A 24,907-nucleotide genomic window follows, 5' to 3' on the forward strand; every position below is an offset into this window, starting at 1 on the left:
GAAAACCAAGTTTTCCATGAAAAGTTCTGATGACTTGTTTAAACAAATCAATTATAATAAATCAATAAATGTTAGAAAAGGGAACAGTACTAGTGACTCATTCCCATCCCACATTTTAATTTGCTTACACAATTAATCTATTTACATGAAGATTCCTTTTGAACAAATAACCTGCAATGTGTGTGCCAAGAAGATTAAAAGTTAAGAAAATAAAATGTTTGATTTTTCTCTGGAAAAGTAATCATACAGGCTTCTCATTGCATATATAACAACTTGCTTAATGTTCCTGTAATGTGAGCAATCTACAATGTTTTTCAGTGATTGTTTTCTTTACTTTCCTTTAATAAACACTCAGTAAAGTGACAATAAGTACTTTTAGATAGAGGAAAAAAATGATATTAGTATATACTAAATTATATTTCAGAATATCATATGACAACTTATATCTTTCTTAATCATAATCCATCTTAAAATACATCTGTGTTCCTCTTTCTTGTCTTCACACTGAGTGTTTGCAAAGGTTCTTGCCGTTTACAGAACAAGCTTAATTTTGAAACCTCTTTCAGGTCCTCTCGCCTAGTAATGTGAGTTTTCTGTAGATGGGTCCACACAGCTATATTAATCTTACTTGGAAATCTTCACAGTTACAAGTTACATTGAGCTGTTTGGACCGAAACCTGTAAACTCCTTTCCTCTGGAAGCCTGTGACAGAATAAAATTCCTATAAACAGAACTGTTTTTTGCAGAAGCTGTTCTTTCCAAAGATAAAGCAGAACTTAATTGAAAGGCAGGCACACAATTTCAGAAGATGAATCTTGCTTTCTTTCTGAAGTGCAGACATATTGTTTAACTTATCTAAGCATAATTTAGCTTAGTTCCAGAATCTCCTTTCTGCACCAGAGAGTCTGCACTATGCAGATCCACTCCCTATTTCTGTATTGATTTGTGTGCCATTCTCCTCAGGCACTTGACAGTCCTTTCTCCAGATCTCTTCCCCTATTTGCAAGATGAATCCCTTAACTACCCCCTGGCTTTGGATTGCTTTCCCTTCTGCTTCTCCACTGCTATAATCCAAACTGCTGTGCACTAAATCAGTATCTTCCTTAAAACTAATTATCCTGGCTACTAAGTTTTAAGTGTTGGCTTATCTAGATCACTATTCTGACTTGTTCTCTAACTACCATTTTGATCTGATGTAACACAGATTAGCTGATCATAAACAGCTAGAATGGACAGACAAAATATTAATGTAAAAATTATATCAATGTTCCCACATACAGACACAGTTCGTAATGATCAGTCTGTCTTTTCCAGACAGTAACACATGTAGGCCTTGTAGCAACAGTTCTGATGTTTCCCATGTAAATAACTTGGAGTCAGAACAATCTCAAGTACTTCCACCCACAATTCTGTTTACTCAGTGGTTTTCACCATTCATTTATCTCTGTTCCATTGGCTTTCATGCTTTTCTTTATGCAGCTTCATCACTTCTTTGCTCAATTTAAACAATTTTAAAGCATAACTTTGCAGAACAATGGATTCTATTGCTCGCCTGCCAACCAAAAATCTCATTGCACTGATTTCCAAAGAGATCAATAGCCCACATGACTCTTGGGGCTCAGAATACAGACTCCAGCAGTATGTTGTAGCTGCTGTCTTCATCATTTTTTATTTTTTATTTTTTTTCCAATGAAGTGGAGTCCAAATAAACCCACACTCCTATGAGAAAAGACATAAACACCAAGGAGCAATGGAAGATCAAGTGTCTATTGTAATGTAAAGCAATCTCTAAGGAAGCTAGCAGTGATGTGATAAGCAGCTTTGTCTGATACAGTTTCTACCTTTTATCTTACAATGCCATCACGATAACAACAAGGATGGCTGTGTCCAGTGGTGAAGTTAACCAAGCTGGATTACTTTAACACTCCTGTTGACAATCTGGTGGTACAAAACTTTGGAAGCAGAAGATCCATTACTTTCTTGAAGTATTAAAAGAACTGGAATGACTTCCCACAAAGTTTTTCAAACAGGGAAATAACCTCCTGTAATAGAAATGTGTTTAATATTGGAACTTTTCTAAATGCTTTGTCTTGAACTATATGCTCTTACACATTTAATTGAGTTGGAGGAAAAAAAAAAACAACAAAACAAAACACATAAAATATATAGAAATATATATATGGCATATATAGAAATGAACTAAATACAAAGTAAGCTAGAAAAGCCAACACCAAGAAAAGCCCTGATCATTGCAAAATGAAATTTTAAATCACTAATTTAGAGAATCATGCGAAGGCTGTCTATTAAAAAATATTCTTAATGGTATTTGTGACAGCTTAATTTGCCTATTTAAAATAAATACACTCCAATTCACTTTTGAAATGTTCTTCTTACACTTTTAAATAACGCAGGCTTACTTAACAACTGGTAGTCAAACATGTTCCAACATTAGCAAAGTGCTGAAGATTATTACAGGCAAAAATAATTCTGACATTCTAAAAAAAAAAATGGAAAAAATGGAAAAAAGTGGAAAAATGGAAAAAAAGGAAAAGTGGCTGGAAATTAGTGATTTCAGTTGGCCTTTTCCTCATAGTATCTAGCAGAACGTTATATTTAAGACTTACTAAAATGTACACAGACTTTGAAGACCTAAATATTGACTTCCTTGCTGATTCGCTTTTAAAATAGAACAGATAAAATATAAAAACATGGAAATAATCTTAGAGAATAGAAATGGAAAGGCTATATTGGAATATCAAAGAAGTCCTTCCGCTAATATTCCTATATTGCTCGTATCATTTTTATATTCCATAATAGTACTTCCATAAACATGAAGATTAAAATATTCATAAGTGTATCTTGAAACTCAACAGAGTCAAATGGAAATTAAAATAATCACTTTTTAAAGCACTAAATTTAGCCTGTTTGCTTTTTTCCCCCTCACAACTCTGACAACTTTTTAACACACCAGCAAATCCAGTGCTTCCTTTGTCAGAAATGGCTGAGTCATAATTTGAGGATTTCAAGAAAGCACAGACAATCCAGAGAATTACTTGAAGTTCCTTAAAAAATATTCCTAATTCTCATCTACGGTAATATCAACATTAATTTACCTAATAATACAATTCTGAAAATAAAGTTTCAATGACAAATAAGCTGCTCCAATCATTCATTGAGAGCCTCCACAGATCTCACTTCCCACATAAACAACCATAGCAGATCCTGTCCTGCTGAAGCTGAAAAAGCATAAAATTCACAGCTTCCCTAAGTTCTCCCTACATCCTTTCTCTCTCTAGCAAACTCCTTCTCACAGACTGCTAGGACAGCACCTAATTCCAACCCATCATAGGCAGGAACATTATTCAACAGATTAGATCATCCAAAGCCCCATCCAGGCTGGCCTTGAGAACCTCCAGAGATGTAAGACCCACAGTTCTCTGGGCAGCCTGTGCCAGGACGATCATAGCTAAGAATTTCTTCCTACTTTCTAATCTAAACCTACTGTCTAGTATGCTTGTAAAACTGGCCTTCCTCTTACAAAGAGGACTGCAGTTCTTGTTTGCAAACTAACTTCCCCATTAGGATCCAGATGAGGAATATTTCAGTGAGGTTTTGAGGTCTTACCTGTGTGAAGGACCTAATTAAATAGACTCAGTGTCCTCCCAAATAATTGTTCCAACTTAGAGTTTAGGAATTTCAGTGAAGGAAGAAGTAAACCACAAATAATAATATATTTGAATGGCAATTATTTTCTGTCCCTCTGCTGGATCTAGCAGTTATATCGAAATGTCAGAGAATTCATTGCAATTTGATGAAAGCTCTTGTTATTTCTAAGCTGTGAACAAGATGGTCCAGGGCACAGAGTTCAAAATGCAGCATTCACAGAAAGCAATAATTAGAACTATTCAACTATACTAAGATGCTCTGTCTGGTAGGGTCAGAAATTTAAAGTTGCAGCACTTGGTGTAATGGCTATGATTACTGCTTGCTTATTCTCACAGCTATAGTGGAAGGTAATTAAAGTAAGATCCTTTTATTCATTATTAAGTTGTAAATTGAAATAGAAGAAACAGAAAAAGCAAAGAATTAGAGTAATGAAGAAAATACCAGATTATTTTAATTAGCTCCTCTGAATCTTTGAAAAACTGAATTTATATCAGAAATCAAAATTATTTAGTAAATGCCTGAGAGTTAAATGTCCTAGGATCACCTCCCTATCCCAGCTGGCCACGCTTCATTTGATGCAGTACAGGATACAGATGGCTTTTGGGGCTGTGAGGGAACATTCCTGGCTCATGTCCATCTTCCCATCCACCAGTACCCACAGGTCTTTTTTGGCACAGCTGTTTTCAATCCTTTCACCCCCCAGCTTGTATTAGTAATGGGGGTTGCCTTGACCCCAGCGCAAGACCTTGTGCTTGGATTTGTTGAACCTCATGATGTTCACCTGGGCCCACTGCTCAAGCCTCTATAGGTCCCACCATCTGGCATCCCATCCCTCTGGTGTGTCAATCACACAATACACTCAATTACCTGAATATACAAATCAAAATTATGTATCTGATGGAGGCGTTCTAATTTTAAAACCAGGTAAGACTTTAGAAGACTTCTTAGAGAAACAAAACTGTGTCATTGCTAATGAGGCAAAATTAGACCACCAGAAAAATCTCAAAAACTTTACTTTTCATTTCTGTCTTGAATTTAAATGGTGAGTTTCACTACTTCTCTAACTTGACAAACAGTATCTACACTCATCTGTTTGCCTTTATGTTTCAAATGAAAATATAAGTAACAAGTCACTCAGTGTCATTTTTCTTATACGTGAAAATGTATCTTCTATAATTTCCCAGTCTTGAGACACACAAGATGTACATAAATATTAAAACACTGAAATAACACAAACTTGTTAAAGGGTAAGCTACTCTTCAATGAAGTGCATAAATGGAAGTGCATCAGCTAAGTTTCCTCAATTACTTTCTGTCTACTGGGACTTAAAATTCTTCATATGAGCCTGGCTAGAAATGAACATATTAATGCTGGGGAGAAATTTCTGAGTATAACTACCATAGGAAGATTAAGTATTCTGTTATCAAGCAATATGAACATTGTGCAAAACAAAATCTTAAATATGAAATCAATGTGGCACTTCTATAACTGGAAAAGCCTTTAACTGTATGTTAAAGGAATAATAATTCATTCTGTTGAAATGATTTTAACAGTACTGGAGTTTTAGCAGCATCTTCTTGTGCTGGGGTTGAAAAATATAAACAATTAAAGAAATAGCTATTAAGATTATTTACCACTTCAGCTAAAAGATTAAGTTAATGCTTCAATGTTCACATCACGTAACTTTATACAGAATTATAATGACATTGTTTTTCAATTACAAGTAGCAATATTTGACATATGAATATATATGAAGCAAAAACCTGATTACTTGTCTTGAGAATTTTCCCTGTGAGAGACATAGGCTTCCTCAAATTTGCTTACAGAAGCATGTAGGTAATTACTGACACTATTCAGAAGTTTTATTATAGGAGAACCTGGTGGCTTTTTTTATTTTTTATTTTTTTTTATTTTTTTTTCTCATTGGGACATTTTAACTAGGTAAAATTCTAGTCAGTGACAATAGTCATATGAACATATAAGGCAAGAGAAATAGAAACTACCTAATGAATTGTTGGTTTTGCTCTTAAGTTTTTTAAAAAGCAATCCCTACCCCTTCAGATATAGTACAGCTGTTTTACCAAGAAACAACGGAGAAACTACTTTATAAAACAATATTAAATGATGCTGTTAAAAACCCGTTTCAGTAATAGTAAATGTCAAAGCTCAGTAATAGCAAATGTCAAATCTTTCGCAGTCTCTGAACTAGCAGTAGCATCTGCAAACATGATTTATTCCTTCCACTTAGCATGCTCCTATTTCTTACCTGATTTTGCCTAAGGAAAAAGATTCTCAATCTCAAATGAAATTACTGTCAATATACAGGAAAATGATTGCAAAAGTAGGGCACTGAAATGATGATGAAGTAAAAAGGGAAAACTGTACAACTCTATACAGGACTGAGAGTCAGTGGATCATACAACAGTTTATTTAGGAGGATAAACTGGGGCAGATCTCAGAGATACACAAAAATCTGAGAACAGGGGAGGTTTAGGTTAGATAGAGGAATTTTTTCACCCAGAGGGTGGTGATGCACTGAAACAGGTTGCCCAAGGAGGCTGTGGATGCCCCATCCCTGCAGGCATTCAAGGCCAGGCTGGATGTGGCCCTGAGCAGCCTGGTCTGGTGGTTGGTGACTGTAGCAGGAGGGTTGAAACTGGATGATCATTGTGGTCCTTTTCAACCCCTGCCATTCTATGATTCAATGATAGATATCCTCTCTATTCCTGAGAAGAAACCACTAGCACTGAATTTTCTGAAAAGGCCTTGACATAAATAGCTAATATCCAGGATGCAAAGTTTCTTCATGAGATTAGAGGATTTTTCTTATTTCAGGTAGTCTCTAAGAAATTCCTAAAGATCATTAATTCAGAGTAGGCTGAGATAAGGAAGTTTACAAGCAGACACAGAAATGATCATACAGGCATTTATACTTGCATTTTCAAAATTTTGAAAGCAACTAAAATAAATTACTGGATGATTTTAAGTTCTGACCATCAATTTTTTCCCCTAAAGTTTTTAATAAGCTAATTAATAATAATAATAATAAAGTAAGATAGAATAAAAACAAAACCACCAGGAAGGCATATATTTCAACAGCAAACAAGAAGAGAAAAAAAACATTATTCCAAACTATTACTCCTCTTTACCCAATAAATGGTCTCAGTAACATTCATCGTTCATTAAAAATGATTCATCTGCCTTGGCCTTTATTCACTGTTTAATATTTCTAATGAACTTAATGTAGCGGGTGATGTAATCAGACAAAAGAACGGTAAGAGCTCTTTCTGCCACTACAAGCATAATCATACATAATGAAGAATTTATTGTTAACTGAAGGCATTAGTTAACTCTTAAACACCTCATACACTGGCTATCTTACAGAAGCAATTCCTTCATTAACAAACAAGAGCCAGGATCTAATTGTTGCCTCTTTAATCTTTTAGATGCATTAATATCTCATTAAATATGCCTCACAGAACAATATGATTTAATATTATTGGAAAGGATTAACAAAACAGTAAATAAAATTACATTCCAATCAGTGAATTATGGATGAAATTTTAAATCTGTAACTCAATGGTTTTGGAATATTTTTTTTACTGCTGTGTTGGCAGCACTTCTTTCATCTCTATTTATTACCATATGGATAAACCTTCCATTTTGTGGTGTGTTTTTTTTGTAAGTTTATATTTTAGTTTTGGAAGATTCCAGTAAACATTCTGGATCTTCTTTCGTTTCTTTTCATTTCATGAATATTCCTTCCATAATCTCATAGGCCAACATCTCTCTGATTACCATGGATACAAGATTCCTCTTAGAAGCTACATATTCCTTTGCTCTTAATAGGACAGCAAGCATCTCTTAAGAAGGTTCTTAAAATATTTATCTTTCAAAGCTAAAAAAAAAAGACCTGATTATTACTCAAAGGGTACAGTAAAGCATTCAAGATATGTTCTAATTACACAACTCTAAATATAAGACTGGAACTCAGAAATGTCTTTCAACATCACCTTTGGCAGATCCTTCAAGCAATTTTTGTTCAGGGATTCTCTGAGCCAGAATTCATAACTTGGTTTTCATAAAAGCATTACATTCTACAAAGGATCTAATAGATTAGGAGAAACTTACATTAATAAACCCCTTTCACTGAGTGCCATAAAAGTTTAATAATGACTTAAAGAGATCCTCAAGAGTGTTTATTACTGTCTTTTGTCAATCACCTCAATTCTGACAGTAATTTAGATGCTTACAACATTCACTATATGTAGGTGGCTCTAACAGTGATGCCCATTCATCATGTTCTCTGTCTTTTAAAAATATAAGGATGGCTTTCATTCCCCTCCCCCAAGAAAGATTTGTATATTCTCACGAAACACATTATTTTATATTTAACATGAAAATAAATCATCCTCTTCATATTTATTTATGTAGATCTCCTGTGACACCAAAAAGAAACTAAAGCACAAACACTGATTAGAACTTCGGAATTCCTGGGGTAGTTGTAATGGAAATCTGAGAGTGGACTTCAATGACATCAACCCATCTCATCTTACAAAAATGGAGACACACCAATTAGATGGTGCATTAATTGTTTTTTGCATGTATAAACTACTTTTTATAGAGGAGACAGCAGATTCTCATACTACTCTAATGGAAAGCACTGCTCAATTTCTTTTCAAGTTTTAAGTGCACTAGTCATTAAAAAATCCATTAAAAAAAAAAAAAAAAAAAAAGGGATAAAACACAACAGAATGCTGTGAGTCACCAGGGATGAGGGAAAACAGTCTATTAATTCATATATAAAATCATCCTTCTCCAAAATTAATTTTGCTAACTGTTAGCAAAATCAGTGGTCCCTATGCAGGTTTAATGTCTATAGTTGAAGAAGTGGCACTTCAGAAGTTAGATTCAGTCTTCACTTATGAATTCATCTAAGGAGACAACAGCATGACTTTTTTTTAACATGAGGACTTAAGTAACAAAATGAAAAAGCAGCCCTGATGCACAGTGTTGGGGATTTGACTCTCAGTTGTATTTTATTTTTTAGACAGGACAATCTACTTTTCAATAGCCAGTAAAGCCATTCAGATAAAGCCAGAAAGTTCTGTACAGTGCAGGAGAAGAAAAATTAAAAAAACAATACTACAATAAAATGGAAAACAAACATACAAAAAACCCACAATATATTACCTTTCAAACACACATCAGTGAATATCCTTTCAATATACTTACAATGTCAAGTATACCAATTAAGTGGAGCCCTGCCCCCCAAAAAATATACCAAGTTTATATCAAAATACACAAAAACATATCCAGTTGAAAGGAATAAGCAGAAAAAGAACACTTAAATGCTAACGAATGCTCGCCCATAAAAGCCACAGAAAGTTATAACTGCACCCCTCGGAACAAACTTTAGATAGATAATATCAGTTTTGATTTACATTCTCAAATAACTCTAACCACCTGTGTGGCTGCTGAAATCTAAACAAGATTCCCAATTTGTCATGTCAAGGCCATTACAACAGAAAGGCTTATATATAGTGTAGTCCCAGAACTTTATATCACAGTGAAATATAACAGTCAGCTGAGAGACGCAGTGCTGCTGCAGTCAGTGACTCTGCAGTTATCCCATGACTTATTTCTGAATTAGTTATTTATCTAGAATAAGGCAGGAAGTGATATATGAGGAAGTGGTAAAAGAATACTTTGGCCATTTGAGCTGACTTTTCTGAATACTCCAAACAAAATAATAAATTCTCGTTGTGCAGGGCAGCATCTTTTATTAAAGACAAATCCAAAGCATTTGAAAATTTGACCAAACTTCCAGAGAAAGAAAAGAATTTTCTTGTGACAGAACATATTTTGGCAAGGTGGGAGTTAGCCTCTTTTCCTAAATAAATAGTGATAGAATGAGAGGGAATGACCTCAAGTTGTACCAGGGGAGGGTCAGGGTGGATATTAGGAAAAATTATTCTCTTAAAGAGTGGTCAGGGCTGCCCGGGGATGGGGTGGATGGTTGCACTGGATGATCTTGGAGGTCTTTTCCAACCTTGGTGATTCTATGATTCTATGATATCCTAGAGATACGCTTAAACTTCTGACGTTGCTATCTACTTAGAGCACCTGGGCTAGCATTTCTCCCTTATGCTTTTATTTCCTTTTCTTTACCTCGTTTCTCATTTTAGGGATTTGCAAGCTTGGACTCCAGACCAGTTTCTCCACAGGATTTTAGAAGAACTTCTCTTTCAGAAAGTTAAGATAGAACCTGAAGGTATTCTGTGCAACTTCCTACTTAAAAGATACTGAATACAGTATTCATAATTAAATATATTAAATGGTGCCACAAATGCCTTTAATTAACAATGCTGTTGTCTACTCCCATTACTGATATAAGTACTGAACTATTTTTCTGAGTGCACAGTAAGAGTTTTAGGCTTTCTTCCATGTTCCAAAATGCTTCAAATTTCCCTTCCTTTCCATCTGTCGGATACAAACAATTTATGTGTACTATCAGCCTTCTGTTAAAAATAAATACAATGAGATTTAAATACTACACCTTGTGCTCTTCAAGTTTCTCTCTGTTTTTGTGTTTACTTGCTTTTATAATACTTACTACATTGTGTTCCCCTGCAAATTCTATACAAAGCTTAATGTATAAACATCATTTTGAGACTATAAAATAACAAACATTTCTCTAAGAATGCTTTTCTTGTTTCCTAAACATGGCCCATCGTCTATGGATTCTGGTAATGATTTAAACCTAACACTATGAATCTAAAAAGTTCAAAAGATAGGCTAGAAAATGCGTATACAGTGTTTTGAAAGCAGGAGAAGATTATGCTACTGAGAAATTGCCAATAAGGAGAGAAAGGTGATGAATTACACCTTGATGTCATGTTTACAATTGCTCTTTCAATCTACACGGTTAGCTTTATTTTCCATTAACTTCTGCTAGTAACAGTGACAAGTAACAAAAAAAGAAGAGAAAAAGAAAATAAATAGGGACTTTTACTTCATTCAGTTTCTGCAAGAACATGCCAACATTTGATTATCTATTCCTTTCACCTATAGCTAGCCATAGGAAATCCATATCAGCATATAACAGTACCCAGATTACATTAGGTGTTTGCCTTTTCAATGGTCCGAATCAGTGACATTAAAATCCAAAGGCTTTTTATTGCTGATTTCAGTACTTCTAAAAAAAATTGTAAGTTAAGATGGTAAATAGTATTTTTAAGAGATATATAAACAAAATCTTCATTAAAGATAAATACACTTCTACAATAGAAACCAGAGCTCTTCTTCAGCACCTGACTTATGCAAGAAACATTGTCGTTGTATTTGTGGTCAATCCTTTTGAGTTCTGCTAGGGTACACCAAAAAAAAAAAAAAAAAAAGTAAAAAGGATGTAACCACTTTCATTATCTGTATTGAAATATGATTTAATAGATGTACACCATATATGAATATACATACTGATTCTGGAGATGCCTTAAGATGCCCATGAAATTCAGGCAACAACAACTACATAAAGAAGTGAAAGAAAGGTAAGGCCTATCTGGGAAACGTCAGAATTCCTCATTAGTATGCTTTCATGCAGTTTGTAGGCTATAAACTCTTAAGGTGATTATAGAGGTGATTATAGAGACAACACCTAACATTCTATTTTCCATGAATTTAAATAATCCTACTTTATAATCACTTAAATTCCTGCCTCTAAAACATCTAAAAGTGAAGAATGCATGAGATGCAAAAGAGATTACCTCTGACTTGTTTGCTTTACATCTGATTTCTCTGTTTCTTTATGGTACAATGGAGTGATTGAATGGTACAACTGGGTTTCTATCATGGTATTACAGATTTCATTGTAAACTTAAACCTTATTATCAATACCAGAAATTATTTTCTTTGGGTGAGGAAGCAGGTAAATATTCAGACAAGTAAATCCATACTGTTTTTCTCGATGAATCAGTAGAAACCAAAGAGTAGGGCCAATAGATCATTGAGCACGATATCCAGTATAACTCATATGATTACACTTTATTCAAATACACTTCAAAAAGACAACTTTGGTATATTTAAATATTTGAAATCTTCCCTGCTCCATTCTCTCCCACACAAACAAACAGCTCAGTAAGAAAATGAAAACGACAACTACAATGTCAGAAAAGTAATTAGGAGAGAAATGTGAAAGCAATGTTAGCAAAAAGCAAAAGTAAACCAATAAAGCAAACATTGTAAGTTCCCATGTCCATCTAAGCTGGGAGAAGATTCAATTACATTTTCATCTCTTGCATGAATGCTAGAATGCCTGTAAATGATTTGGGATTTGCATTATAGGAGTCAGATTGAAAAGGTACATTACTATTAGAGGAAGCAATCAAAATGTTTCAAACTTTCAGAAAAATAAAAAGCTTTTGGCAATAAAGTTAAGATCTGTGAATACTGAGGTAGTAGACATTCCTCCATTCTGCAGGCTGATGGTGCAGCTACCAAACAACCGCAGGAACCAGGCTTGACTCACCAGTCCTCACATATCCAGCACTAGTACTCATTCAATTCCCAGCATCCTACCAAAGACAGCCTCCTCTTGACATTACACCTCAAGGACAAGACCAAAAAAGCAAATGCATAGGAACATGCAGAAAGGTTTTCTATCGTTCTCAACACATCATTGTATTCACTCAGTGAATAAAATCCAAGCTGACACAGCTCAGTAGAAAAAAGCTGAACACTTCCTATCTCTCTTTGGGCTTTGCTAATTCTCTTTGGTGTTCTGAGAGTCTGTGTGCACTGAGGAAAGGCAGGAGCCTTACCCAGCTGCTGATACAAACCACTTACCACCATCTTGTACAGCAGAAGAGGACCAAAAAGAGAAGAAATGGCTCAGAAATCCTTTATCTCATTGCTTTCCTCAGCCAAATCACTGATTAGCTTCTTTCAGACAAAAGAAGACTTGGTTGCCAAGGCGATCTCATTTCTGAGAATCCAGATCTCATCAAGGTTTATTACAATTCCATGCTGGAGCCCTGAAGGAAAATTCTTCAATGCTTGTATTTACCTTAATCTCTGCACTGACCCATAATTGTTAAAATTATAAATTGTATTATAATTTATTTATATAAGATATATTAGATATATTTCTATATAAATTAGAAATCAGTAAAACAAGAAAAAATGAGTTAGTGGCTTGTTAAAGATACACAGAATCCTAATGATCCACTAGATTTATTATGGACAGGCATATTTTCCCAAGCATTTACACTATAAAGACTGTGAGCAAACAGCCACATATTGTTGAATGCCACTTACCTTCACCTTGGTGAAGTCATAGAACAAAGGAGCAGTTCCTCTGTAGTTCCAATATTTTGTCTTATTCACTGAGTAACATAACCATAACTCCTCGAACACTCACCCAAAGTGCTCACCTCACATAATTTGCTAAAAATTCTTGTTTAGGAGTGAAAAGTATTGCAAGTATACTGAGATCCATGTAGAAAATCTTGGGGGGAGGAGAGGGGGGGTTTCCACAACCAGAAAACCAGCAGTGAACAGAGAATTTCTGATTTCTCCTCCTCTGAGTATGCATTAACAGATTCTTCCAGAACCTGAGCTCTAACATTAAACTGGTTTCTCTGAGCCTTTAAAAGTATGTAAAATCATCTTTTATTTTTTTAATAGAGATCAAGAACAGCACACATGGAAAAGGAGAGAAGGAACAGGAAGAAAAAAAAAGAAGAAAAGCTGCAAACAAAAAAGCAGCTGTAACGAAAATAGGCTGCTGCCCCAAATGCACATGCAGTGTTTCTACTACACTTACTACATTTTCTCATTCTCAGTACAAAGTTGGAAGGTACTTTCAAACACCCCCCAAAATGTCAGATTCAGACCCTTCTTGAGTGAAGGATGTAACTACATGAAACTTCCCTTTCCAGACCATGTTTGAGAAGTGAAGAGGGAGACGGGATCAATGCAATGGCATTGATAATAATCAATTACATCATCAACATTTTTTTGGCCTGAAAATGACATTTCTGGAAACAGAATAAGAAATTTCCGATTCTTTGATGCCTCAGATATCTAATAATCTTTTAAGGCTTATTTTTCTATGAAGCAATTATAGTGTGATTTTGGTTAAGAAAGGTATTTACTGTAGATTATCTCAAGGATTTTCCTAAAACTAATTTAATGAAATTTTATCATGGAATCAGCACGCAGTTGGATTCATCAATCTGAACTTCACAGAGAAGCCACAGTAACATAACTTGTTAAGAATCTCAAAAATTGGGTTGAAAACACTTATGTCCAAGTAAATGTCATCTAGTGAAAGATGAATTAGAATCAGAATATCCCCTTCTTGTTTCTCTTTGTATGATGTAATTTGGTGATTTAGTTATCATTCATTCATCATTTGAAGGCTTACATCAAAGCTCGTTCATCAGAAAAGAATATTCTACATTCTCATAAAACACAATTTAAAATCCCATTTCCCATAGAAAACAGTTTTACTTCCATAGTTCAAACAAGGTTTAAGTGAGAATCAATGCACTTTAATTAGGTTAACTGAACACACGGTACTGCCACAGAATTCAAAGAACTTTAGTGGAAAACTACAAAAAGAAACTTACTTTAAAGGTGAGCTCTTCTTATAAATTAGCATGATCTAGCAAAGTCTAATGCAAATCACTGTTTCAACAGATTTGCTGTACAAATACAGACGCATTAAGAAATCTGATGCATTTGCAAGGAAACCTGATTTATTTTCTAAAACAAAGATGGCCCTCATTAGTCTTCTTTTGCTTTATGAAAGATGAGGTTTGCAGAAAGTCATTTTCACTAGAATACTCATAAATCACTCTTTCTGTTTGAAATGATAAGTAGCAAAGAATTTGTCTGGCAAGTGCTATTTTGGTGAATTTTTACAAGGAATGCAAGTTACTAACATGTCCTTAAGCTCTAAATTTAGTTAACTTATTAGCAAACTGCAAGCATATTTGTGGGAAATATGGGGGTAGTTTTTTCCAACATCCTGGCTAGGAAAAGAAAATGTAAAATATATTTTTAAAATTATTTCAAATGGACATGGAGAAAGTTTGAAAGTATGATTTACAAATGCTACATTTTGTCATAACATGCAGAAGCAAAATTATACCAAAAAGCAATAACAGAACAAATGCATCTCTCAGATGAAGACACTTCCACCTCCAGCCTCTAATCTATCAAACCTTTATTTATTTATTTATTTCCTCAACTATGGAATATTTCTATAACTTGTGTTCTTTCTCAAAATGAATTAGAAAAGCAAACAAATGTGGGTATTTGTGTGTGTGTCTTGTTGTTCTTGGTCTGTTTATTACATGATATTATTCTCAAATAGTCTTTCTTGTAGAATCCAGGACTCACACAAAGAACCAAAGCTCATGACTTCTCTACAGAATTTACTTCACAGAGTTGAGTACATTTTGCAGTAAGGCCTTTTTTATTTTTCTTAATTTGAGAAAAAGAAAAAAACAAACACCAAGACACCATGATCCTTTTTCCTTTTTATTAATTAGGAAAAGGAAGCAAATATGATGAAAGCAACAAATATCTGCTTTTAGCTTAAAAGCTGGCAGAAGCATATGGAGAGTCAGATGGGAGTCAAGTGTACCTGGGTATTATCCATCTACAAGAAAATAGTAGACATTAATAATTAATATTGTACTTTTGTGCTGCTGCTTAAGCTGACAAGAATACCAGTTCCAGCACATACTGCAAAATGCCAGAAGTAGTTTGTTTTCAGTTGCAAATGTGCAAGAATTCTGAATGTCAAATGGCCTGTTGATTTGTCCAAACTCTCTTAAACCATAATATCATACAGGTTGGAAGAAACTTCACAGTTCCCATAACCCAATCTCCTGCACCAAGCAGTGTCAGCTATGAGATCAGAGTAGGTTGTACAGCACTTTGTCTACCCTGGTCTTGAAAAGCTGCATTGTTGAAGACCTCTGGGCATTTTGTTCCAAAAATGTTTTTAATGGAAAATCCTGTCACCCTTCTTAGGGAGGCAGATACAATGACAAGTTTGCCATGTTTCCTTGGTTTCCCTATGAGAAATTACAGATGCTAGCAAACAATTCAGTAAGGAAACCAACTGGAGGACCAACTCTCCCCATCAATATAGGTTTCCATCATGACTGTCCAGCTCTCCCTGCTCCAATATCATTATTTAAGTCCAAGATACTACCAACAGGTAGAAATCACCATCTACAAAACATGTAGTGTTGAGTGACTGTAAAATTCACATTTGTCCCTTAACCACCCTGATATAAAAATAATGACAAAAAAAAAAAAAAATAGAGATTTTTATTTCCCAAATATACTGTCTCTCCATAGAACAGTGTAAAAATTCAATGAAAATGTTTTTAAGTTTCAAAAAGAACAGATAGAAATTGGCTCTTCCCAACATCCATGGCCAGCTTCTGCCAGTTACTTTTTTAATCAAATAAATATATCAGGATAGGGAGAAATATCTTTTCTGGAACATGGAAGAAAAAATGAATATATTGGCAGGCCCCACAAAAATATAGAATTCCAAATATGAAGAAAGTAATAATGAAGACATTTGTAAAGAAGAAATCAGATGAGTTTATAACTTATCTCAACTACATTTTTTTGCCATCCACATCAGAGAAATAGGGTTGCAGGTGCTAGGCGTGTTTTAATATCAAAGTGACAGGAGAAGGTTGCATTTCATATCCCAGTGTCAGGCTCTTTCTGCTCCCTTTCAGCTGGGGTCTTCAGGCATTATGTTCCAGGTAGATCTTGTCAGTTAAATGTCAGGAAATTTTGAAAGGAGCCAGAGAAATGAAAATGACTCTACTAAGAGTAATACAGACATCAAGATCAAGATGAAAATGGTAAGAATTGTTCTGAATTCTTAATAACTCTTTCAGAAGGTCACTTAAGGAACTTTCAGTTTAGGTCCTCCTTTTGCAAGACAGAACTCAATGAAGTCAGGAAGACAAACTGCACGTTTTTTTTCCCTAAACTAGTTAAATCAACTCAAATACACTCTTACTCATAGTGCCTTTTACACATTGTGCTTTACATATGGCAAAATATGCACACAGAATAATTTCTTTTGCAACAACAAATCATACAATGTTGAGAACGTGGACCAAAGAATTGTGTGCTGTAACCATACACACATTTGTTAGAAAGTCCAGTGTTCTAGTAGTCCAATCGTTAAGCTCTTATCATTTTAGGCCATGACTTAAACTATGTAGGATGCAAGTTTCCTCTTTTGTTGAATTCACAAAATGTAATTATAGCAACCCTTAGCAGAATACTACGAATCAGATGAACTGCATGAAATATATTTGCCAGTGTCTCTAGCATGCAGCAAATCAATGAAAGCAAACTTTGCTTTCTCAAGTGATGATCTATATGTCCAATATCCAATAATAAATTTACTTCACCTGTTACTCAGAATAGAATCACAGAGTGACTTGAGTTGGAGGGGATCATAAAGATCATCTATTTCTAATCCCCTGCAATAGGTTGTGTTACCACCCACCAAATATGGCAGCTTTTGTCAGTGCCCTGTGTAAAGAATTTATCTCTAATACTGAATCTAAATCTTCCCTCTCTTACTTTTAAACCATTCCCCATTATCCTATCACTATCAGACTGTGTTAAAAACAAAAACCAATAAAGAAGCTGCTAGTCAAGCGCAGTCACTACACATGAAGAAGCCAGATGAGGGATCAAAGCAAAGACAGCAATTTTATTTTCTCTGAGAAAATAAATAAATAAATAAGAAAATAAATTAAAAAACACAACAAACAAACAAACAAAAAACAACCATACATCTGTTGATGAAAGCTTTTAGTATCATGACATTTCTGCAGGTAATATAATTTCAACCCTATTACAGCAAATATATATGCTGCATATATATATATTAGGTTATATTTTTAGTTATTCCTTTAATCAAATGCATTAGTAATAATTCACTGAATCATGATGAATTTCCAGTCCAAAGTGATGCTTAATGATATACAAATGCTTAGCAGTCCATGCTTTTGAAAATTCTGCATGTACTCTAATAAGCATCAAAAGAGAGCTAGATTTATATTTTCAGTCCCTCAAACAGGCTTATTTATCTGTCACCAGGAATGGGAAGATATTTTAGAAACTTTGTTAAATATATTTTCCAAAATGCATGTGTCACAATTGTGTGGATTTCTGTTAAAGGAGGTGAATATCCATGTACATGCATAAGTATTTCCTTTAGGAACTTTCTGACAAAATCTAGGAGAAATGATATTATCTGATTATTAGCTACAACAAATACTTTTTTTTTTACTTTTTGCTTTTTTTTTTTTTAAATAGCTGGTTGTAATTGAACATTTTAAAACTAGAAAAGTGGTCTGTATTCTATTATTGGTGGATGTCACTTCTTTATTATTGAAGATAGATTTAATTTTATTTCCATCAGCTGGTGTTGCACTTCAGTTATTACAGTTCCATTGACTCTAATGAAATGTCACTGTTGCAATACTAGATTCGGGAAAAAAACATTATAAAATCAATATGATGGTTAGGATATTCTTGGCACTCATAATACTTATGGTGTGTTTTATAAAAATAGTGGTTAGTTGCTATATTAAGATTTCTTTCCCTCAAATCCTACAGTTCTTAGTTTCCTATGATATTGAATGTTTCAACTGTTCAACAGAAATTCTCCATGTTTGGTGCTACCTGGTATTTAGCTGTTTCAGAAAACCTGATAGCTATTGCTTTCTGGAGATGGCAAGAAACAAAACAGAACAAAAAGCAGAAAACTGCAAGTTTAACTCTATTTAAACTCATTACTAGGAATTGCTGAAATCTCCATCCCCCCTCTTTCATCAGATTCTTATTTGGATTCAATAATCACAGTCAGGGATTCAACCAGTGCTTGAATTGTCTTCAAGATGATCCAGCCCACAAAAGGCTCCATCTGAAATAAAGCCTTAACATTTCCTTCAAGAAGCTGCCCATGCTGAAATTGTAGATTAACTCAACTCTTCTGCGGATCACTCAGGACAGCCAAAAAGAGATTCTTGGCTTGCAAAGGATGCGAGGCTCAAGCACTGCCGTTCATCCCTCAAAAGCACTGAAAAAGTTACCATTTGGAAAAAGTTACCATGGTAGACCTGCTTTTGTTCCTTAACTCTTCAAATATTCAAACTGTTCTACCAAGGCAATAAAATAATAAAAATCCAGGATTTTCCAGAAAACAATAATAATAAGACTAAACCTGTTAAACTTTACGTAGATGGTTCAAGTTGTATTACTCATTACCCAATGATATCGTGAATACTTGAAGCATGTGTATTGGCGAACACTGTTAATTCTGAGAAGTATAATTCAAAGAAGAGTTGGGGAAAAATGTTTGCTATATTCCAAATATATCATTAAGAAAAGGAATTCTGATGGTAATCGGACCCAACAAATACAACTCAGACAGCTCCTGCCCACTGGCCTGAACATGAATTGTAGGTTACTGGTTGTTCCCATAGGAATCTCAGATACAACACAATTGGGTCTACTATATTTTAAAGAGATGTTTCCATGGCATGAAATTTGGAGTGCATCATTAAGTGTTTGGATGGAAAAGGCAGAGTTCATGATTTGACATAATAGTTAAGAAAGGAGATGAACCTCTTTTCTTCTTTTTTTCCAATCACTTTGTATTTTTCTTTTTTCTTAGATTCACCTTGCAATGAACAAACAATTATAATCAAAACATAGAACAGACGTTCCTCCTTCTACCTTATGATCAAAATTAACAAGGGATGCTACACGGTGAGAAATGATCTTACAGACTCCATTACTTAAGGCCTTTAAAATCTACTTTAGCATGCTCTGTTTATAAGCACAGCCAGTGAGAATATAATGTTGTACATCACGTGGTCACTATGGTCTCCTGTAGATGAGACCATGCAGACTACCATCCAAACACCTGAACGCATTGGCTAAATGTTCTGTCAAAACCAGATTACCTCCCATACTAAAATATTCAGTGCCAATATCCATATCAACCACCTGCAAGCCTAATGCCCTCATGTTCTAAAATTCTGAGTGCCTGCTGTATTATTTTTGTTTTACTTTCCTGCATAAATCCGTTCAGCTCAATATGTTACAGCAAATTCACAAAATCAAATGCAATCTGCTGGCCTATAAAACACCAGTTACTGAAAATCGAAGGGTTTAATATAGTAACAACTCAAGGAGTCAGCAAGCAGCCTGTGTGAGATGAAGGTCAAATCACATGCTAAGTAACAAGTTAGATAAGCCATGCTGTAACACAAGGTATGTATTTGCTATACATAGCGTGGCCTTGAACCCATTCATGTATTTCATACCTAATAAAAATCTGAACAGTTGGTCTGATTAGATTTTAAGTGATGCAAATTTGAAAATCAAATAGGCAGACTCCCTTTAGACTTGGTCTATTTAAACTATAATTTTAAAGAACTGCAGATTACATTTACAGTGCTACTGAGTTCTCAGGGGAATTTACAGAAGGAAAAGTATTTATCATTTTAAATTTGTTATTAACAAATAAAAATGTACACAGTATATGATGCTCTATCATTTTGTTATTACAATTTTGCTTACAGGGCAGTAAAAGGGTAACCACTCTTCAGTGAATGTGAAATGATGTTTAGCTTTCATAGTCATTTAATTATGTAGTTTGATTAAAAAAGAAAAAAAAAATACAGTTAAATTACTGTCATTCTGTTGGTTTGGCAACACAAAGTAAAGAGAAAAAATACTACTTACATTTCCCATACTACAAATTAAGGTATGACTCAGACACCAGCTTCACATTCTTAATTAGAAAGTAGAAGTTCAATCTTCAAAGAAGAAATCTTAACAGTAATGACAGATTTGAAAACAGCTTTTACCTAACATTAAACATTCAGTACAAGTTCATTTGGCTATGGGTAAAGAGAGACAGAAGTTAAGAATGTGACATAGACACACATGCAAACAACCTAATATATCAGGAAATGTGTAGTCAAAGAAATATGAGCACAAGTCAGAATAGAACAGAAAATCACCTGTTCTCTTCCACCTTGATTAGTATCTCCTTCAGAAAAATACCTGTGCCCCAGTTCTTGAAGACAGATTTATGAATACTGGCAAATCAAAACAGCATTAAGATTTTCTTGCACTTTCACATCTAAAATTAATTTATTTTTCTAATGTTTTGACACCACTTTTCTTCCTCCTTTCAGGGGAAAGTTGTTATCTTATGCAGTTTTGGCCCTGATTCTGACTTTGACTGCTTATAGCAAAACTGTTGTACTGAATCAAAGCTTTTCTAAGCATTTTGCAATATTTTCCGACAAAGAAAAGCACATTGCCATGTCTCCATTTTAATTTACAATGCCACTATGTGATGAAGAGCACCTGAAGATGCTGTACCTACCACCAAGACTTTATAAACATGGCTTATTTAGGAAGCGTGGCTTATTCCTGCCATAGAGTGCCAGTCAATCTTCTTCTCTGTATCCTTCCATATAATTTTAGGGAGATCTCCTACAATGGGAAATCACATTGTTTTGGAAGTTATTGGAGCTGGTGAGAGGCACGTATGATTGGAAAACAAAAGTGCATGGATGCAGCTGTTGCATTTCTCCCCTTCCTGATCCATTCTGGACTATGTAACTCATAAAACTGAAGGGAGGGGAAGAAAAAGAAAAAAAGAAAAAAAAGAAAAAGGAAGGGAAAAAAAAAAAAAAAAAGATTCTAAATAGCTACTCTAGAGACTTCTGTACATTTCTAAAATCCTTAATGCTCTACAGACTGTTTAAGAAAGGATTCTAAATTATTCATTTTTTCATCAAAAAAGATCACCTTTTGTGTAGGAACTCCCTGGACCATAAATTGCTTGAGGCAGAGAGAATAAATTTTGCAAAGAATCACAATCACAATGTTTGTCAGGTTCTTATACCCTTCTTTAGTCACCCCCTGTGACCATTATCAGAGAAAAGATACCGAGCCAGATAAATCTGACCCATTTTATGTTCTTCCCTTCAAATGTAGCCACCTTCTTTCAAGATAAGAGCAATTTTCAGTGCTGAGAACCTATATAGAATTATTTAACATCACTGCAACAAAAGCCCATAAGATATGTGTAAATCATCATCTGAAGTTACTCACTATATCAGACATGAACAGCCTACTGTATCAAAATTTCTTTCAAATATGGGATTGCCAAAAGGAAGCAGATGTTCATTCATGCAGTGTTTGAAACTCTCTTTCAAAGCCATCTCCAGGACACACTTTCTGACTTTGTCCTCAGTAAACTGCCCTTCCTTCAAGTTCTCCTCCCTTAAGGTTTGTTCTCTATGTAAATTTTTATCTTATTTCCAAATCTGTCTTGAGGACACTTTAGACAATGGAGATTGAAAAGCATCCCTTGAAAACGACCAGCTTAAAACTTAGAACATTTCGAAGATGTCAGACTCTTTCATCTGATCAGAGGGAATCCAAAATGCCCAGGTTCCTCATGACTGAAACAGGCTTGTACAGAAATATGAACCCAGGCCCAAACGAGCAGCAATTTGTCATCCCAGTCACCTTAGACATCTTAAATTCATAAAGACAACTAAAAATTCTAGATGAGGAATTCTAGAAGGTGACAGACATTAAAAAGCAAATAGTATTATTCCACCCGTACAGATCATTCTTCTTTCACATTCTCCTCTGCACGCAGATATGAGGCAATAAGAATGGGTTTGATTAATTGGCTACTGAAACAAAATCCAGTAGAGACAAAAAACAATCAAACTAACTTTCTGTTCAGAACATGGGGATAGCATCTAACAAACTATGACCACTAAAAATAAGCAACCATACTAAACATTGATACAAAGAAGCCATGTCAGCCATTCATCTTCTAAGGCAAAATACTTTGTTTTACACAGTTCTATAAAAAGCTGTCTGTCAGCACTGCCACCAGCTCCTGTTTGTTAATTAAAAAGAAAGGAGGAAAAAAAAAAAAAAAAAAAAAAAAGCAATTTGCCTAAAAATCTAAATCACACTAATGCAGTTAGACTACTGTGGGGTTAGCCATCTGGCTTAGAGGCTCATTAGTAAAGAAATGACCCCTATGCATAAAACACAGTTGGGTCATTCCAGGCTAATGAGCCTTCAAGCTTTATTGTTTGGTACATACAAGCGGTTGGATGTAGATGTACTTTGCGAGCTTAGTCCTGCACACTTGCAATCAGGCATATCTTTTATTTATTCATTCATTTATTTTTATTTATATTGAAAGAAGAAAAAAAAATGCTTCAAGAGAAATAAATGGTTGTTCACCTAAGGCAGATCTGTAAACAAAATTCCTTGTTAGATTCTGGGAAAAAATAAAGAAATGAACTGCCTCCATATTTCTGCTTCAAAATGTCTTTCATCAGTTAAACCACGATGTGGAATTGCAAAACATTAACTTCTTACTGCTTTAGTTTTTAAACATTTGATTCCATACCTTTTAATTTAAACTCATACTGACAAAATGCTTGAAGCCAAACCTTTAGATTCATTATGTGCTGGCTATCCATGCAGAACACATGAGATGAACCGGCACCCATAAAACCTGAGACCCAAAACAAACAAAGTATACAATCACATTTTAAACCATTAAAATTTACTGCCTTTCATGGAGATTTCTACATCCTCAAATTCTTACGTTTTAGATCCTTTATGCATTCGCATAATGATAAACAACTCTTTGCTGACACTTGTGGAATTTGCCTCATCATATATGCAGGCTCCAAAAGGCATGCATAAGGGTTTGTGCTCACCTTCCCATTCATAATGGTAAGATATAATTTTGCGATGAGCTAATAATTTCATGACTGACTCAAACAGCAAAAAATTCCTCCTCCGCTTTTTTTTTTTTTCCCCCAATTTTTCTCTCTCTTTTTATTTTTTTTCTCCTTCTAAATATTCATCAATTCATAAATCTAATTGATGTTTTGAGTTGTAGCCAATGAATTAAAATCTAGTTGGCAGCCGGTCACAAGTAGTGTCTCCCAGGGCTCAGTACTGGGGCCACTTCTATTTAACATTTCTATTAATGATCTTGATAAGGGGATTGAGTGCACCCTCAGTAAGTTTGCAGATGACACCAAGTTTGGAGGGAGTGTTGATATGCCTGAGGGGAGATGGCCACTACCAGCATAGACTGGATTGATGGGCCAAGGTTAACTGTATGAGTTTCAATAGGGCCAAGTGTTGGGTCCTGCATTTTGGTCACAACAATCCCAGGAAACCCTACAGGCTTTGGAAGGAATGGCTGGAAAGCTGCCTGATGGAAAGGGACCATGGTGTACTGATGGACAGTCGGCTGAATATGAGCCAGCAGTGTGCCCAGGTGGCCAAGAGGGCCAATGGCATCCTGGCTTGTATCAGGAATGGTGTGGTAAGCAGCACTAGGGAAGTCATCCTGCCCCTGTACTCAGCATTGGTGAGGCCTCAACCTCGAGTACTGTGTTCAGTTTTGGGCATATCTGAAAGGTGCTTACAGTGAGAATGGGGTTGGTCTCTTCCCACCAGTGACAAGTGACAGGATGAGGTGAAATGGCCTCAAGTTGCACCAGGGTAAGTTTAGGTTGGGTATCAGGAAATACTTCTTTACAGGAAGGGTTATTAAGCACTGGAATGGGCTCCCCAGGGAGGTGATTGAGTCACCATCCCTGGATGTGTTTAAAAACTGTATGGATGTGGTGCTCAGGGACATGATTTAGTGGAGCGTTGTCAGAGTTAGTATGGTTAGGTTGCCGTTGTTGAACTTTATGATCTTTAATGTCTTTTCCAACCTGAGTGAATCTATGATTCTATGTTAGGAAAAAAACAATCATTAAAATAGCTCAGAAAGAAAAGAAATTTACAAGAAATGGTTATAACAAGTTCACATCACATCAACTTCTGGTGTTCTGTATAAGATACAAATAATTCAGTAGCCTAATAAATCCCTCTGGTGAATGGTACAACCAGGTTGGAAACCCTTAGTTATGGACTACTGTTTAATTGCTTCTTTTGTCTATGATAAAATACAGCCAATGGAATGTCAACCAGTCTCATGGTTTCCCTGTGTTCCAGATAATGCAGTTATGTCACTATGTGCTTAAGTGATTACGTCTGATACCATCATTTGTCTTACCTATCACTGTCAAACTCTTTCTAACCTACT

General features: G+C 35.0%; 1 protein-coding gene across 3 annotated transcripts in view; it reads right to left on the reverse strand.

Annotated features, from left to right (window-relative positions):
• Positions 1-24,907, reverse strand: part of CTNNA2 (catenin alpha 2) — a 424,920-nt gene that overhangs the window by 268,859 nt on the left and 131,154 nt on the right. Inside the window, exon 1 of one of the 3 annotated variants that reach the window (XM_032444565.1) lies at positions 12,511-12,531. The exons of the other annotated variants lie outside the window; for them this stretch is intronic. Coding sequence (XP_032300456.1) covers positions 12,511-12,516 — 6 coding nt within the window. The 5' untranslated portion in view covers positions 12,517-12,531. Of the gene's footprint in view, positions 1-12,510; positions 12,532-24,907 lie in introns of those variants that run through there. 3 annotated transcript variants of the gene reach the window in all.

Source organism: Coturnix japonica, chromosome 4 (genome assembly GCF_001577835.2).
Source record: "Coturnix japonica isolate 7356 chromosome 4, Coturnix japonica 2.1, whole genome shotgun sequence".
In the NCBI taxonomy this organism is placed as follows: domain Eukaryota; kingdom Metazoa; phylum Chordata; class Aves; order Galliformes; family Phasianidae; genus Coturnix; species Coturnix japonica.